General features: G+C 37.5%; 1 protein-coding gene across 3 annotated transcripts in view; it reads right to left on the minus strand.

Moving 5' to 3' along the window:
- Positions 1-16768, minus strand: part of oplah (5-oxoprolinase, ATP-hydrolysing) — a 71988-nt gene that overhangs the window by 14234 nt on the left and 40986 nt on the right. For all 3 annotated transcript variants that reach the window (XM_079846251.1, XM_079846253.1, XM_079846252.1), the window contains 10 exons: positions 14657-14827; positions 14377-14514; positions 14159-14297; positions 10599-10711; positions 7159-7310; positions 6869-7029; positions 4227-4328; positions 3334-3508; positions 3019-3203; positions 2777-2923 (listed from right to left, as the gene is read on the minus strand). In XM_079846251.1, coding sequence (XP_079702377.1) covers positions 2777-2923; positions 3019-3203; positions 3334-3508; positions 4227-4328; positions 6869-7029; positions 7159-7310; positions 10599-10711; positions 14159-14297; positions 14377-14514; positions 14657-14827 — 1483 coding nt within the window. The remainder of the gene's footprint in view (positions 1-2776; positions 2924-3018; positions 3204-3333; positions 3509-4226; positions 4329-6868; positions 7030-7158; positions 7311-10598; positions 10712-14158; positions 14298-14376; positions 14515-14656; positions 14828-16768) is intronic.

The following is a 16768-nucleotide window of genomic DNA, read 5'->3' on the forward strand; positions in this document are numbered from 1 at the left end:
CGTCCCTCCCGTATGAAACATATTAAAGAACATATTAGTTAAAGGAACTGTATGTAAGAAATGTATTTCAATTAATCATAAAATGGCCCTGATATGTCACTAGACATTAAGAAATCATGTTAATTTCAAATACTTATATCACTGACAACGGTTGCCCGGCCAAGATATTGTCATTTTAAAAGTGAAGTTGCAGCCCTCAACTGATGTTGATGTTGTCATGTTGTGTTTTGGCCTGAAGCGCCACCCTCCACCTATCTACCAATCACGAAGTCAGTAGTGTTTCTGCATTCGGGTTGCCAGCTCTAGTTAACACAGCTGCAGCTACAAACTTTTTGGATAAACAATGTCTAACTTTACGAAACCTAAACGACCTCGTTAAGAATCAGAAAAACGTTGTGACAGTGTCCGAAATAAAACAAGGATTTGTATAGGAGATGCCTTTGAAAGATGGAGACCGCTGAAAACGGAGAATAATTTGAAGACTGATGCCAACGCTGCTAATTTTCTCCCGGACAGGTAACGTTAAGGTTCATCTATGTTTGGCTAACTTGTACTTAATGTAAATGGACATTTCAAATATTCATGACAGTCGAACAAAGTTATGCATGTTCGTGCAAAGTAACGTTAGGTTAGCGCAGATGGAGGAGGTGGGTCATTGAATTGAAAAGGTAACGTTAAGGAATTGTTTGGTAAATAAAAACGGCGAGTCATCATTGCTAACATTAGTAATGCATTATCAGAGCCCGTTTCTCTGTCATTATGCTGGGACGCTGAGGAAAACAACATTAGCACGCCTATTATGGCAATGTGAAAACGTATTTGAGACAGTAGCCTAACGTTACCTCTGTAAAAATTATTCCTCATTCGTTCTTTGCATATATAGTGGACAAAACATGCTGCAAGTGGACCTGTATGACCATTGCTAATGTTATTTAGCTTTGCTGTAATTTTACTATAGTATTTTTTCATGTGGGAATGTACTGTCACATACGATCGTTCATATTTACGATTATACTTGGCTAATCGCCATTAGTACATTTTTGCGATTCATAATTACTTCACAAAACATCGCTCTTGAAGCATAAACATAATTAACATAAAGAAAACGTACTATGTACGACTCGTCACTTGCCATTGAAAGCTCCTTGTAGCAGCCTACCTTCCTGCTGGATCCTGCAGCCTATCTGGCAGCCTCGAGTCAGGGGAGGGGGAGAGGGGATCCACCGCTCTACAGTAATTTGAAAGTGATTGCAGTACCAGTTTTGGCCACAGTCCTACATACAGCTCCTTTAACCAACCGATCAAAGCCAGTTTTTATTAAATGCTGAGGCTCTTACTAACAGCCAGCACGTCGTATGAGTAAACTATTTAATTTTTATTTAATTTTTATATGTGCTAGAATAGAAACCACTGTGCTAGAATAGAAACATGAAACGCGCAGAGTCTAATGTCAAACGTTAATTTACCGCAGTGCCACGTTTAACAAACATTTGTCAAAAGCCTAAAATCCAGTTATATGATGAGCTGTTTGGCATCAATGATACATCAGGTTAAGATAAAGTTTAGACATCCATCAGGTTTCGGTTGGCTTGCATGCATGTAGCTTTATCTGTTTATTTATTCGTTTTTCTTGTTAGTACAGCTATTCATGAATGAATTAGTTCAGCATTTACATTTTACAAAACAAATTTTGAGTTGATATGTCAGTGTCACAATACTATTCTCAAATTACTGACAATAGCAACGTTTTTTGCTTTTTTATAGCAACCGTCTTCAAAAGTAGGCTATAATATTTGGGGGAGCAGCATGTATTCTGATGAGAAAATGTAATTCCAGTGTCGTACATGTAATGTGACTATATCAGCTTGTAAGCTTGAAGCACAAACATGAGTCCAGACCTTCCCTTAATGAAATGAAGACTTTTGAATGTTTTGTACATTAATAACCTCACACACTATGGGATATCTTGTGTGAAAACTGCTTTAATGATAAGTTGACTGCTTTTTGACGCAGTTCGAGTCCCGTGACAAACTTATGACTATTTTGCAGTTTTTGTTAAACAAACTTTAAAATTAAATCTTAGAATACCTTTGAATAGATATGACGTTTTTTGTGGGCGTTCCCAGTAATGCCGACCAAGTCTATGAAGTTTAACGCAAACTCACAGAGACTTCGAGTTCCAGTGCACATACACGTCAAACAGACAGGGCACAATAGAATAGGAGCGCAATAATTCTGACTAAAACTATTTTTTTTATTATTAATCATCTTTCTTTGTTCATCTGATTAACTGATTATTCAAATAAATAATTAACATATTCCTCGATTATCAAAATACTTGTTAGTTGTAGCCCTACATGCAACGGATCCACACCTGCACTCATCAATCCACAAATGCAACAAATCCTTGTGCTTGAAGAATGAACAAATGAACAAACATCATGCTATATGTGTAATTTAACGTACAAGTAAATTAATTCATAAATCCAGGCATGTTAATTGGTATTCTTCCTCAAGAATGAATGTTCTATTGCTTCATATTTTGAAACCTAATATTCTTGAAAGTATTTAAAATAAATGGCACTTGTTTTGATATTTTGTTACACATTGCAAAGACATTTATACATTTTGAAATGCTGCTCATGAGGAGTCCAAATATCTCAATATTAAATACAGTATGAAACCTAGAAGGGTAAAAAGGATCAAAATGCAAAAAACTATTCAGTTCTAATTCAGAAACTGATTTTAATTTGAAAAAGTTAACATAATTTCTTACTTCTTGTTCATCGATCTGGACCTTCAATCTGATTGGTGTCCCATCGTCCATTTGATCTTCTGCTTCAACCTCAAGAGAGCCCGTTTCCTGGCGCCACCGACGGGCGAAGTCTTTCAGCATGTCACGAACTGCAAGCTCTGCGTTACTCTAGATATACACAGGGTGTTTTATGATAAATATTAGGCAATCCCTGACAAAAACATCAAGCTGAGAAATTTAATACATCACACCAATGTCCATACCTGAATGTATCCCATGTATGCCTGGACGACCTCCAGGCCGTAGCAGGTGATTAACTCCCCCACAAGCTGACAGCCCCTCTGATTGGCTGCTACTTGTGCTCGAAGGTCCGAAAGGTTGTCACGGAGATTGCGTGTCCCAGAACATCCTGGGTATTGAGCAGGTGCCATGAGGGCTTCTGTCACAGCTGATAGACATAAAGAAAAAATGAAAATAAACACCAGTCTTATACAGACTGACCATGGAAATACCCTGGTATAACAATATGGTAATAATAATTCAGTACTATCTGTACACAGTAAACAGTTTTTTCTAACCTTTCTCCTGAAATACTCCACCCGTGACCAGTTTAAAGGAAGTGAAGACAGCGCCCTCCTGCTGTAGACAGGTGGAGTGGGGAGGCATGGAGCCTGGAGTGATGCCCCCTATATCAGCATGATGCCCCCTACTGGCCACAAAGAACACCGGCGCACTCATGCCATCACGAAACACCTGTATAAGACAGAGTAAATCTCATCAAGTTATGCTGTAAATCAATGTTTAACTCAGTGGTTCTCAAACCTGTCCTGGGGACCCCCCCACCGCTACACCTTTTGTATGTCTCCCTCGTCAGACACATCCAATTCAAGTCTTGTGCTGCGTCCCAATTTGCCTACTTATGCTACAACATAAAAGTATGTTCTCTTTTTGGGAAGAAAAAGTACATACTTTTGAGTGTGTAGCAGAAGAGTATGCAAGCTTTGGGACATACTACTTCGTCATCTATAACAGACTTTGTCGCTTAGTTACGTGCTGAAAAATGATGCTGAAAATTCAGCTTTGCCATCACAGGAATACATTACAATTATTATTTTATATTATTTAAAATATGTTAAAATAGAAAACAGTTATTTTAATTTGTATTGTATTTTTAATAAAATAAATGCAGCCTTGGTGAACATACGATACATCTTTAAAGATTGAAAATCTTAAATCTTACACAAAATTAACATTTTTATTTATCCCAAATATACCATATTTAAATTGTGTTTGTTACCTTGAATGTAACAAACAAGTAAGAGATTCAAAAGTAAAACATCCAGATACATTACAGTAATGAAAAACAAGGCTTCATTTTCAATTTTGAGGTGAAAACGAGTCAAACATGTTTGTGACAGCCTTAGCAGATCATTTAAAATGAAACTCAGAAAGTTCATCATGTGCAACCTACAGGAGTGATGACAGTGAGGTCTGGTAGATGACTGCCGCCTGCACACGGATGATTACTGAGAATCACATCTCCCTCCCGCATGCTGCCTCCTGCCGACTTGATCTAAAATAAGTGAAAATAAACTTTTAACAAACTTACAGTTATTACAATGCTTATGATTTCATCTTCAATGTACTTGAATTTAGTATATTAGTTTATTCAACATACAACACTAAACAAGCACATCTGCAATATTTGGATTATAGTTCACAAAATCTGCGAAAGAGCAGATTCTGATACATTCAAATTCACATCACAAAAAATGATCATCTGTTAAGAGTGACAACAGATGTAAGTGAGTGTTATCAGACATCTCTGGGTTTCATTGAGTTAATCTGCATCATGGTGTAGTATGTTAAGCTATGTATATGTAACAATAATTAACAATTATTGATAATGCAAAACGGAGAAGCTGTTGCACCTCACGTGTGCATTCATTTTCAATAGTTCAAAGGCTGAATTATTCCGCTTGTACCATGGTTTTGCATTTAAAAGGGTTTTTCTCTTCTAAGGTTTTCAGCGCAGATTAAGCATCTATATTATGAACAGCTGTCTCACATTAGTTTGACATCATCAAGCAGAAACAAATTGTGTGTGTCAGAGAGAGAGAGAGAGAGTGATTTTGTGTTATTTTTGGTATATTTGTTCAGTATGTGTGGCTTTGAGCGTGCCATTGAGCATGTTGCATTCACATTAATTTGTCAAATATCTGTTTATTGTACAAATTGGTTTTAAAGGTTTACAAGTAAATCAATTAACAGACAATGCAAGAAATGTAACGCATTGCTTTTAAATTTACAATAAAATATAGTTACTTTTTCAAATAAGTAACACAAGTTACTTTGTTTTCCTATTTATTGACTGAGACCTCTTCTGTTCCCATGTTGAGAGAAATTGGGAGTAAAGCTTGGAACATACTCTGCAAGAACAAAGAAATTTGTTCGTTTTCTCGAGGTGGCAAGAACAAGAACAAAGTTCGTTCTGGCCAGGACATTCCATTCTTTACGAGAAAAGCAGGTGCCGAACATTTAATTTCACTTTATAAACCAATGTCTTTGCTGATGACATTCGATGATCCAATTCAACCATTACTTTAGATAAATATCACATTTGTGTTCCTTTTTGGTTTTGTTGAAAAGTGTCGAACTTTATTCTCCCTCGTTCTATTCTTCTGCAATCCATAATGGCAGGCAGCACAGCTGAAAGGTTTGTTTAAGCTGCCCATTCTACTGTACAGGCGTGAATTTGTATATTCTTCAGCCTGAGGTTTATTCATTTCACATTTGGTGTGAAAGCGCCTTTACATTTGACCAACAAAAAAAAAGGGTTTGTTTTTTGTTATTAAAAAACAAAGAAGCAAGCCCAACCCAGGTGAGAAGAAACAACACAATACATTACTTTACATAAAAAGTAACTGAGTAATGTATTTGACCATGTGCACAGTTACCTACTGGTTTTCAATAAGCCAGCTTCGGCATTTCCGGTGAACTGTCATTCTAAACTCACTGTACAAGGACACAAAACCATCAATGGTTGACTTTTTAATGTTGTGTTCATATTTTAATGCAGTTATCACACTTACCTAATTTGCCAATAAACAAGTTTTATTGATTGCAATAAAGACGAAGCTAATGGGAACGTTGGAATAAGAAACACAAAGTCTGTAATTGGACACGCACACCTAACATTTTTCCAGCACTTCAAATGTTATTTTTCAATTGATGGACCAAAAACATTATTTGTTCATCCTTTTGAGATTGTCCCCATTTTAAAACGGAACATTTCAAGATGTAGGAAATAGAACATTTAATAGAAAACAATAAAACACTAAATAAATAAATTACCACTATAACCAGGAGATGGCGACAGAGGAGTATTTATTGGCTCATATTAGCCATTTCCATTCATATTTTTTCCAGACCCGATTTTGAATAAATATTAAACATTTTAAAATCACTAGGTTTAAAAATAAATTTAGTCAAGGTGAAGTACTTACAAAGTCTCATGAAAAACATTAACTTTAATTGCAAAATGAATTACACTGAAAGCTAGCACAGTAGCACTGAGCTCTCCCTTTATAAATCACTGACAAAAGCACTCTGTACACTTGTGAAAACTCCCATTTTGTTAAATGAATCTAACTAAACTGCACAATAAATCTTTACAGTGTGTATGTTGACGCTCTTTTTCACACAAAAATTTGAAAATTGATGGTCGAATTGAATTTTGCTGAGGAAGAACATGGAGGGATGCATCATTTTTATGTCGTTTTACATTTGAATAACTAAATTAATGCTAGCCCTGACTATTTAAGTGACTTTATTCTGATTATAAACTAAATATTACACTATTCATGCTGTTAAAGCTACCTCAGGACATTGACGATACCGACACACCAATAAGTGACATTTGACCAAAGTTTTCCAGCTGGCTTATATTATTGCAGAAGTTCTTAAGAATGTTCCGTGCATATGATCAATTAGTCACTTTTTTAGGGACTAACGAAATGTAACATTACTTTTTAAAATGAACTTACCTAACACTGGCTACAACAATCAACAATTCAGCGTAGCAATTTGTTGTATATTTCTGTGTTTGTGTACCTGGAACTGTACAGTCTCCTGCATGGCCCCTAGATGAACAGGGATGTGAGGAGCATTAGACACCAAACCTCCATCAGGACCAAACACAGCACAGGAAAAATCCAGACGCTCCTTTATATTGGTGGATATGGAGGTTCTCTGCAGCACACGACCCATCTGCTCTGTGTTTGAGGAACCAAAACACATAAGTGCACTTACAGATAATAACATAGACAGCCCACTATACACTGACCAGATTTCACATCAACACACTCATCATTCATTCCAAACTTTTTTCTGTCCCATCAAACCTGCGATGCTCATGAAGCGATGGGAGAAAATGGACAACTGGATGGTGTTGAGTTCAGTTCCTAAGACACATTGCGTTCCCATGCCGACAGCAATACACACGTCACCATCCTCTGTCAGATGAGCCACACATGTCGGCTCCACAAGAATCGTGCTGACAAAAAAATAAAAAAAATAAATTATATATAAATATATATATATAAATTTTTTTTATAAAAAATTTATTAGTTACAGAAGAGAACATTTCTAAACACCTAGATCAACCCTCAATTGGCAAATCCCAGAATGGAATTCTTACTCAGTAGACTGTAGTAACTGTAACAGTAACTGTAGTAACAGTTTCCCATTGGAAGGACATCAGCAGTTTAGAGAAGAGCTAAAGAGAAGAACCCTCTACTTTTAAAATCTTTTCATTGGATGCTTGAAGAGGGGCAAAACACTTCATTTTAAAGTGACAGTTACACATTAAATGTACTTACTATAGCAATCATTACAAGTAACTAACCTAAACCAAATCCTAACCCTATAATAAGTACATGTAGTTAATTAATATTACTCAGTACTTATTGTGTAATTACACTGTAAAGGCCTGTACACACCGGGACGAATATCGCGTGCGCTTATCGCCAGCGTTTTCCGTGACGTTTTTCGGCGCGTCTTGAGTGTTCACACCATAGACTGTAAAAAAATATGGATGTAGTGTCCGTGACGTCACCCATAGGATTCTGATGAGCCGTTCTGAAGCGCAAAGTATGGACGAGATGGCCGTTGCCATCTTGGCAGCGCATCATCGCGCGTCACTCCCGAATAACAGAATATGGGCAAAAAGGCGGGACGTGGGCGGAGCTGAAGTGACGCAATGACTAACACAGCAGATAAATGGCTATCCACCTGTTACTCGAAGTGGCCACGCCCTTAATTATGCAGAACTTTAAGGCTTTATATAATGTAAACGAATGAGTTATAAAAAAATTCACCCCCCTCACAGTTGTCATGAAGGGCAAAATTAGCCGTATAGACCAAAACCAAAATTTGTACCAGGCTGTAAACATGTTTTAATCTGCTGTAAAGTTGGCCATTTTAACATGGGGCTCAATAAGATTCTGCTCCCTTCTGGAGCCTGTCCCTAGCGGCCAGTCGATGAATTGCAGTATATGGCAGTATACGTCAAAATTAAAAAAACAAAGCCGAGGCGTTTTTAAAAAAATGGCGCTTTTACGCGTCGGTGTGCACACTCACATTGACGCCCATTGTTTAGTCACGAGGCGTTAAACGTCGACGATAAACGCGCGCGAAAATCGTCCCGGTGTGAACAGGCCTTAACAATATCTCCTTAAAATTAAAGTGTGACCCAATTATTCCCAAAGAAGGTGAAGAACATAGTACTGTACTGTGCCAAAAATAATTTAACTTATCTGCAAAGCTACATTAAAACTCTGAAAATGTACCTACAACAAAGCTGTTCTAAAAGCAATGGGTGTTCTAGCCAATGTTAAATCAGGTGTGTATAACCATCAGGGCGATTATCGTTAACTAAAACGAAAACTATTAGGCCTGGTTTCACAGACAGGGATTAAATTAAGCCAGGATGAGGCCTTAGTTCAATCAGGACATTTAAGTAGCTTTTATATACGTGACATATTTTAGGATATGTCCATGCCAGTTTCTTACCGTTAAGACAGGTCAAACACGCATTTTAGTCTGGGACTAGCCTTGTCTGTGAAACCGGGAGTTAAACATTTTAGTTATTTAAAATAAAGCTGAAATATACTTAAACTAAGATTAAAATTAAAATTGTAACTATAAAATTAAATGCCAATTCAAAATATAAATTAAAACTATAATATTATAGAAATAACACTAAAATAACACTGATAACGTGCTGCTTTATTTTCCTTAAACTAAAACCAGAAAGAAGAGGCAAAGCAGTATGTTTAGTTGAATGTGCAAATGCACATCACACACATTCAGAGAAAAGTTACTATACTGTATGTCATAATTCAGTAAATTTTATGTTCACGCTGTGCTCTTGTTTTTCCTGCGAGCCTCACGTGACCAGAAAATATTCTTTACACATATTTAACAGACTTCCGACATGGGGGGCCCTATCTTGCACCCAGCGCAATTGACTTTGTACACCGACGCATGTGTCATTTCTATTTTGCACCCGCGCAAAGCGCGCTTTTCCCTCCATAGAAGCACGTCGCTAAACTAGTGAATGAACTTGCGCTACCTGGGCGGTTCAGCGCAAAAAAGGAGGCGTGTTCCGGCGCAAACAATCCCTGGTGCTATTTTGCAGTTCCATTAAACAATTGCGCCACTGACCAGAAAAAACCTAGTCTAAAGTCAGTGGCGCGTTGCGCGTTGTTCATTATGCTATTTTAAGGGCGCATGCTTGACCATAATGTAGGCTATAGCGTGCACAACACGCATACACTTTGCTCATGTAATCTACACAGATGCAACAGTTATTTTTGCAAATCATAAATTGTTACACTAAAAAAATATTAACACATGAGATGATGGAAATCATTGTGGTGTGCCACGAAGATGTGAAAAAATAGGCATAAATCTAGCTTACAAATGATTCAGGCTAATTGTAATAATTAAGGATAAGACCTGTTTGCCCAATAGTGGCAAGACATATATGTATATAAGGACATCTGACAAATTGGTTTGTCCGTCAAGAACCAGGAAAAAAAAAATCGACTGAAAAACTGAAAAAACTGAAAGACTGAAAAAAAAAAAAAAGACTGTGAAATCACCTTTACCATAATGTACAACATTACAACTTCACTTCTCTGTCTTTCACTGCTCTTACAAGAACATCAGTCTCCTTGGCTGTGAACCGCTCCTGGCGTGCGCCTGGTAAATACGCCATAATAATAGCAATCCATAATGGGACTTGCGCACCTGCTTTTAAAGGGAATGTTGGATGACGCTCGGATTGGTTTATTCACGTTACGCCCAAACCACACCTATGAATAATGAAGCTACTTCAGACCAACCCATTTTAGATTTGCGCCGGGCGCAAGAGCCATTTATCCCGCCGGGAAAATAGCAACAGCGCCGAGACCCGCCCACAAAGTTACTTGCGCTTCGCGCTTTGACACTCGCGTTTCAGATCGTTAAAATAGGGCCCGGGGTGAGATCTGCATATCGCTTCAGATCAGGCTTTGTTACGCTGGTTGGGCCGGATACAAAATTAAATTAGTGCTGCTGTCAGATAATGGTCTGGTGTTCTGGTACTTGTTACTGTGGGTGCAGCTCCCCAAATCTCCTCAACAAGTCACATGATCTGAGATATCATTCAAATCTGGCGCAAATGCTGCAAACTTTGACAGATTTGATCAAACCCCCAAAATCTGCAAGTTTAAAGTGCTGAGCATAAAGACTATGTATAATATAATATTTAGAAACTTTTAGGAAATCACACACACACCTGTTCTTATCAATAATGATGGCTGGTCCCTTGATGCTGTGATCACAGCAAAGATTTTCCCACAGATACACACTGGTTTCCAGGTAACGGTCCTCAAAGTAACACTGGGTCATCTGGGTCCGAAAAATGTTAGTCAATAACATTCCTGTATAATTCCTTGGTTTTATTAATAATAGCCACAATTTAGATCAAACATGTGTAAAGCATCTTGGCAAGTGATAATCTTGTGGCAAGATGCACTACTTAGAATATTTCTTATGATCATAAAAACCTTTTGATCCAAACTTTTGTAGACAAATAGTTTTCCAACAATTTAAATCAAAAAGTGTGAACACCTTTGATACCTCAAGAAATTGAGAAAATAACCAAAGAGAGCAGAGGTGGAATCTGGGATGGCAATTTAGAAGAAGCACCAAGATGTCCCAAACTTTGACTGTTAAAGGGATAGTTCAACCAAAAATGAAAATGATCCTATAATTTACTCACCCTCAAGCCATCCTAGGTGTTTATGCCATTCTTCTTTCAGACAAATACAACTGGAGTTATATTAAATAATTTCCTGGTTAATCCAAGCTTTATAATGGAAGTGAATGGCTGCCCAAAATTTGAAACCAAAGAAAGTGCATCCATCCATTATAAAAGTAATCCCCACTGCTCCGGGGAGTTAATAAAGGCCTTCTGAAGCGAATCAATGTTTTTGTATAAGAAAAAAATCCATATTTAAAACTTTATAAAGTAAAATATCTAGCTTCTGGCAGACCGCCTTCCATATTCAACTTACGAAGAAAGTGTAACGCCTCTCACAGTTCAAAACGCTTAAGCGATGTCCGACATTACACATTGCGCCAGTTACGATTTTTCTGTAAGTTGAATATAGAAGACGACCCGCCGGAAGCTAGATATTTTACTTTTTTAACGTGTTAAATATGGATTTTTCCGCTTCAGAGGGCCTTTATTAACCCCCTGGAGCCATATAGATTACTTTTATAATGGATGGATGCACTTTTTTGGGCTTCAAATTTTGGGCTTCCATTCACTGCCATTATAATGCTTGGAAGAGCCAGGACAGTTTTTAATATAACTCCTATTGTATTTGTCTGAAAGAAGAATGTCATATAAATCTAGGGTGGCTTGAGGGTGAGTAAATCACGAGGTATATTTCTTTTTTAGGTGAGCTATCCCTTTAAGGGGGTCGCACGCCAGACGAGAAGCGCAACAGGTGACTTAGCCCTGGGCTGAAAGATTGTGCATTGTGTGGCTAGAATAAAGTCAATATCCTTTAATATAGAGAACTATAATAATATAGATCACCCTTTCTCTTTTCCGTTTGCACTGTTTTTTCAAACACCAAACTTCAAAATGTAATGCCACTTTGTTCACTTTTGTCTGTTTGGTGATTAGAAGCACTGCATTGGACCTCAGCCTTGAAATGAACATGATGTGATACCTGAGAGTTTTCCTAGCCGCGATGATGCACTTCTCATCCGGTGTGCGACCAACTTTAGTGTACCCCAAATCATCAACACTAACTGTGTCCCAATTCACATACACATACCCAGATGGTCTACTTTTTCCAGTTAGAATCCAAAGTGCAGATCCATGCACACTCTGATGGCTAACATCGCCCACAACCTATTGTGCTTTGGACAAGGATTCTACAACTACAAACACAAAAAATAAAAAGTCTTTAAAAACTACAAACATGGCGAATGTGGGAGTCCGACGTTTAAGTAGAGAGGTTTTCGATAAAGGGGTTTGAGTGATTAATAATCAGTATCTAACCTGACAAAAATAAATTTTTTCAATGTTATTCACATTATATTTCATCTGCAACAGCATTGTGAACTTTTTTAAAGATTTGTTTGGTCATTAAATTTTAAATGCATCATTATGCACATGAGGAGATTTTCCTGCATGAAAGACCCACACCTGGCAGATTAATGTGGTACTACATTTCTCTTCGAAGCAGTATGAAATTAAACTTAAATTGAATGTGAAGGATTTTAACGGTGACAATATGATTGACAGGGCAGTTTAAACGGTGACAGGATGCACATAACTAAGCGACAGAGCAGTCCGTTAAAGACGCAATTATGAAAAGTAGTATGTCCCGAAGCTTGCTTTCTGTTCTTCTACAAACTCAAAAGTATGTACATTACCTATTTTAGGGCATAGTATAAGCAGGCGAATTGGGACGCAGCATAGCTGTGCTTTAATGGACTACACAGGTCAAACGTCATAGCCAATAACAGTGAAGTTAAAGGGTTAGTTCACCCAAAAATGAAAATTCTGTCATTAATTACTTACCCTCATGTCGTTCGACACCCGTAAGACCTCCGTTCATCTTCGGAACAGAAATGAAGATATTTTAGTTGAAATCTGATGGCTCTGAAAGGCCTCCATTGACACAATGGCACTTTACACTCTCAAGACCCTTAAAAGGTACTAAAGACGTCGTTACAAAGTCCATCTCACTACAGTGGTTCTAAAATAACTTTATGAATAAAAAAAAAACCCTAAATAACGACTTACATAGTGATGACGATTTCAAAACACGGCATCATGAAGCTTTGAAGCGTTATGAATCAATGAGCCGAATGATGATTCGGATTGCGTGTCAAATGCCAAACTGCTGAAATTTGGCGATTCAAACCACTGAATCGACTCACTGATTCATAACGCTTCGAAGCTTCATGATGCTGTGTTTTGAAATCGTCATCACTATGTAAGTCGTTATTTAGGGTTTTTTTGCGCACAAAAACTATTGTCGCCGATTCATAAAGTTATTTAAGAACCACTGTAGTGAGATGGACTTTGTAACGACGCCTTTAGTACCTTTTAAGGGTCTTGAGAGTGTTAAGTGCCATTGTGTCAATGGAGGCCTTTCAGAGCCATCAGATTTCAACTTAAATATCTTCATTTGTGTTCCGAAGATGAACGGAGGTCTGACGGGTGTCGAACGACATGAGGGTAAGTAATTAATGACAGAATTTTCATTTTTGGGTGAACTAACCCTTTAAGGCATAGACCATTTCCAGACGGTGATGACGCGTTTCCACTATTATAGACATCGAAAATCTAGCAACATTTTCTAGATTTTTTTTTATTTTTTAAAAATGCATTGTATATTTATAACACTATACTTTGTGTTATATTACCTTGTCATTAAATGACAGAAGACAAGTTAACGCAGCTGCATGAATGTTTCTAATACATCGCTTGAGGGATTGATGCAGATTTAACATCTTTCTCTCTCCTCACTAAAGTAATCTGCTTTTTGCAAAGTAATAGAAACTTTAGTATGATTTTTTTTCTTTTGCTATTGGAGCAAATGAGAACACATTTGTTGTTCTCAACATATTTGTTGTAGTTTCCATTTACCATAGAAGCTTACCCAACTATGATGGCCTCTGTTTTTGAGAACCACAGAAATGTGAAAAGGGTCCATTGCGTCTTTGAGCAATACCTTGACTTCCTAACATCTGCAGCTGTCTGAAGGAGCAGTTTCAGAGTATGTTCTTAAAAAAAAATATGGTTAGGTTTGCATTGGTTTTTAATACCGTAATAGGTTTTGGAGATTTCTGCCCTGCTTTGGGCTGCACTTTTGACCTAATTCCAGACTTCCCAGAACCACGCACACGGATATCATCCACCATGATTGGCCGATCTGTGATGGTGAAGCCGAACTCTTTCAGATATCTGATGTAGAAACAGAAAGAGTGAGAGACAGAAGAGGAAACAACAGGAGTCATTTTTGACGCAATGGAAACAGCAGTACCGTTTAGTGAAGGCGGTGCGGAAGTCTCCCGAGCGACAAGAGTGGGCGTTACTGGGGTGACCTGCAGCCGTGATCATGAGCGCGCAATCTGTGCCCTCATAGCGCAGGTGCAGGAACACTTCTATACTGATCTGAGAACTGTACGGAGACAATCATGTAATTATCATCTTGTCATTACAATAATATTTGTTGCATTTTCATTTGTGTTTGTTAAACGTTAATGATACACCAGATGAGCAAAAAGAGAAGCTTTCACTGTGATTTTATCCTTGAGAGTGACCTGCTAAAGCCTTGTTTGCTCAGTATTTGGCCGCAGCGTTGAGAGAGTTCCTCTATCCTGTGGTCCAGCTTAGAGTATGAGCCCATTTCATACTGTAGAGAACACGGTTCCTGAACCTCCTCCACCACATCAGCCAAAGCCAAACCATATGCTGACAGCACTCCGCTGTATCTAACAGTAGAAAGAGAAGGAGTATTGTACTGTCATTAATTCATTTAAAAAACTTAAGCACTTCATGTCAATGTTCGTATAGTCCTAAAGACTCCCCAACAGCCATGGTTGTCAGTTCTCATAAGGCACTTTATTTTAAATACAGAATGAATATAAATATTAAATACGGCCAATCAGGGCCTAACAACTTTTTGCAACGCCTGCCAATGGCCGGTGACTTAAGAAAATTTACAAGCCATAAAGATTTTTTACTGGCCATGTTTGGAAAAATAGACAGTAGTGACACCAACATTTTTGTTACCAGTGAAAATTCACAGTTCTCCATTCCAATTTCAATATCACAGCTAAAACTACTAGCCTAACTAATATAAATGTAAAACATTATTAAGTTAACAGTAAAAAAAAACACAAGAACAAATAATCGAATAGCAAGCAATAGCACACATGAACATAGTAGATCAAAGATACAAATAAAATTTAACACAAATTTAATGCAATTTAAAATCGCTAAGGCCTTTAGATTAGACTTACCACATTTGATGTTGATCTGATTAAATCTCTAGGAGGAGTTTGTTAAAGTACAATGCCTGCAAATGGCAAAAACTACAACATTTTGCAGAGAAAAATTCTAAATATCTCATATTCTCATATTGGGTTTTCAGATTTTGCTCACAAGGACTTTTTTGTAGGTATTGGGCTGTTACATGTGTCTACCGAATTTCATACTCTTACATGAAACATAGTGCAAATGGGGAAATTTTGTAGGTGCCGCTAACGAGCCATTTTGCCACACCAAATTCTGAAACCCATATAAGACTTCTGGTGCATGTGCAAAGTTTTCATGCATGTTTAGGCCCTCAAAAATGCGATTAATTTCGGAGAAGAAGAATGAAGAAGAATTGGCCGAGCAATTACAATAGGGTCCTCACACCATCGGTTCTCGGGCCCTAATAATTTTGTCTTCTTGACCTTTAATATTTAAATTTGCAAGGCTCAAATTGCCAGTTGATTGCGGCACTGCCCAATCAACTATCCTAAGCGTTTATTCATGTTCATGTTCTCATAACATTGCATTAGAAGTAATAAAAATGTTACCGGCCAAATAACGATTGACACCGTTTCATTGATTGATACCTGTCAACACATATTTTTACTCACATTTGGCACTTGGCGAGTGTTAATTTTAGGCCATGCAACCAATGTTGGGGACTAAGGACATTTGAAGAGATTTTTTCAATGTCATATTAAAACTTCTGTGATCACAGTTGGACAATTCTTCATTTTCTTAAGCTATAATGCACAGTGATATTAAAAACTGATGATATTTTCCATGTGTACCTCAAGACAGAGCAATCAGTCATTATGGACCACATCTGCCAATGTACTGACAAAATAGAAACAAGTCAGGTCCACCCATAGATTCGGAATAAGTCAAGTCAAGTCAAGTCAAGTCCCCTTTATTTATATAGAGCTTTTTACAATGCAGATCGTTTCAAAGCAGCTTCACAGTATTAAACAGGAAAATAATGCAACAGAATTTAACTCGGCTGTACAGACGCTCTGGAGAAAACGGTGATGTCATCCAGCTCATTTCAATTATCATATAGTGTCAATGCGGGCAGATCAGTAATATAATTGAATATTTAGTGTCCCCAACTGAGCAAGCCAAAAGCCAAAGGCGAAAGTGGCAAGAAACCAAAACTCCATCGGGTAAAATAACAAATAATTGAGATTATAGCTCACAGATTATAACTCTTCAAGTTCCTGAAATAACACAAATGTATTCAATAATTTTTGCGAGCCAATCACAAAATTTGGTAGACAGCGTCATGTACACACCCTTCATGTATAAGCAGAATTTGATGACCATTAGCCATTGACAAATGAATTTATTCACAGCACAACATATTCTGGAATAAGCATCTCTTTCCCATCCCATTC

The sequence above is a fragment of the Gobio gobio genome, assembly GCF_949357685.1.
Source record: "Gobio gobio genome assembly, chromosome: 20".
Classification (NCBI taxonomy): domain Eukaryota; kingdom Metazoa; phylum Chordata; class Actinopteri; order Cypriniformes; family Gobionidae; genus Gobio; species Gobio gobio.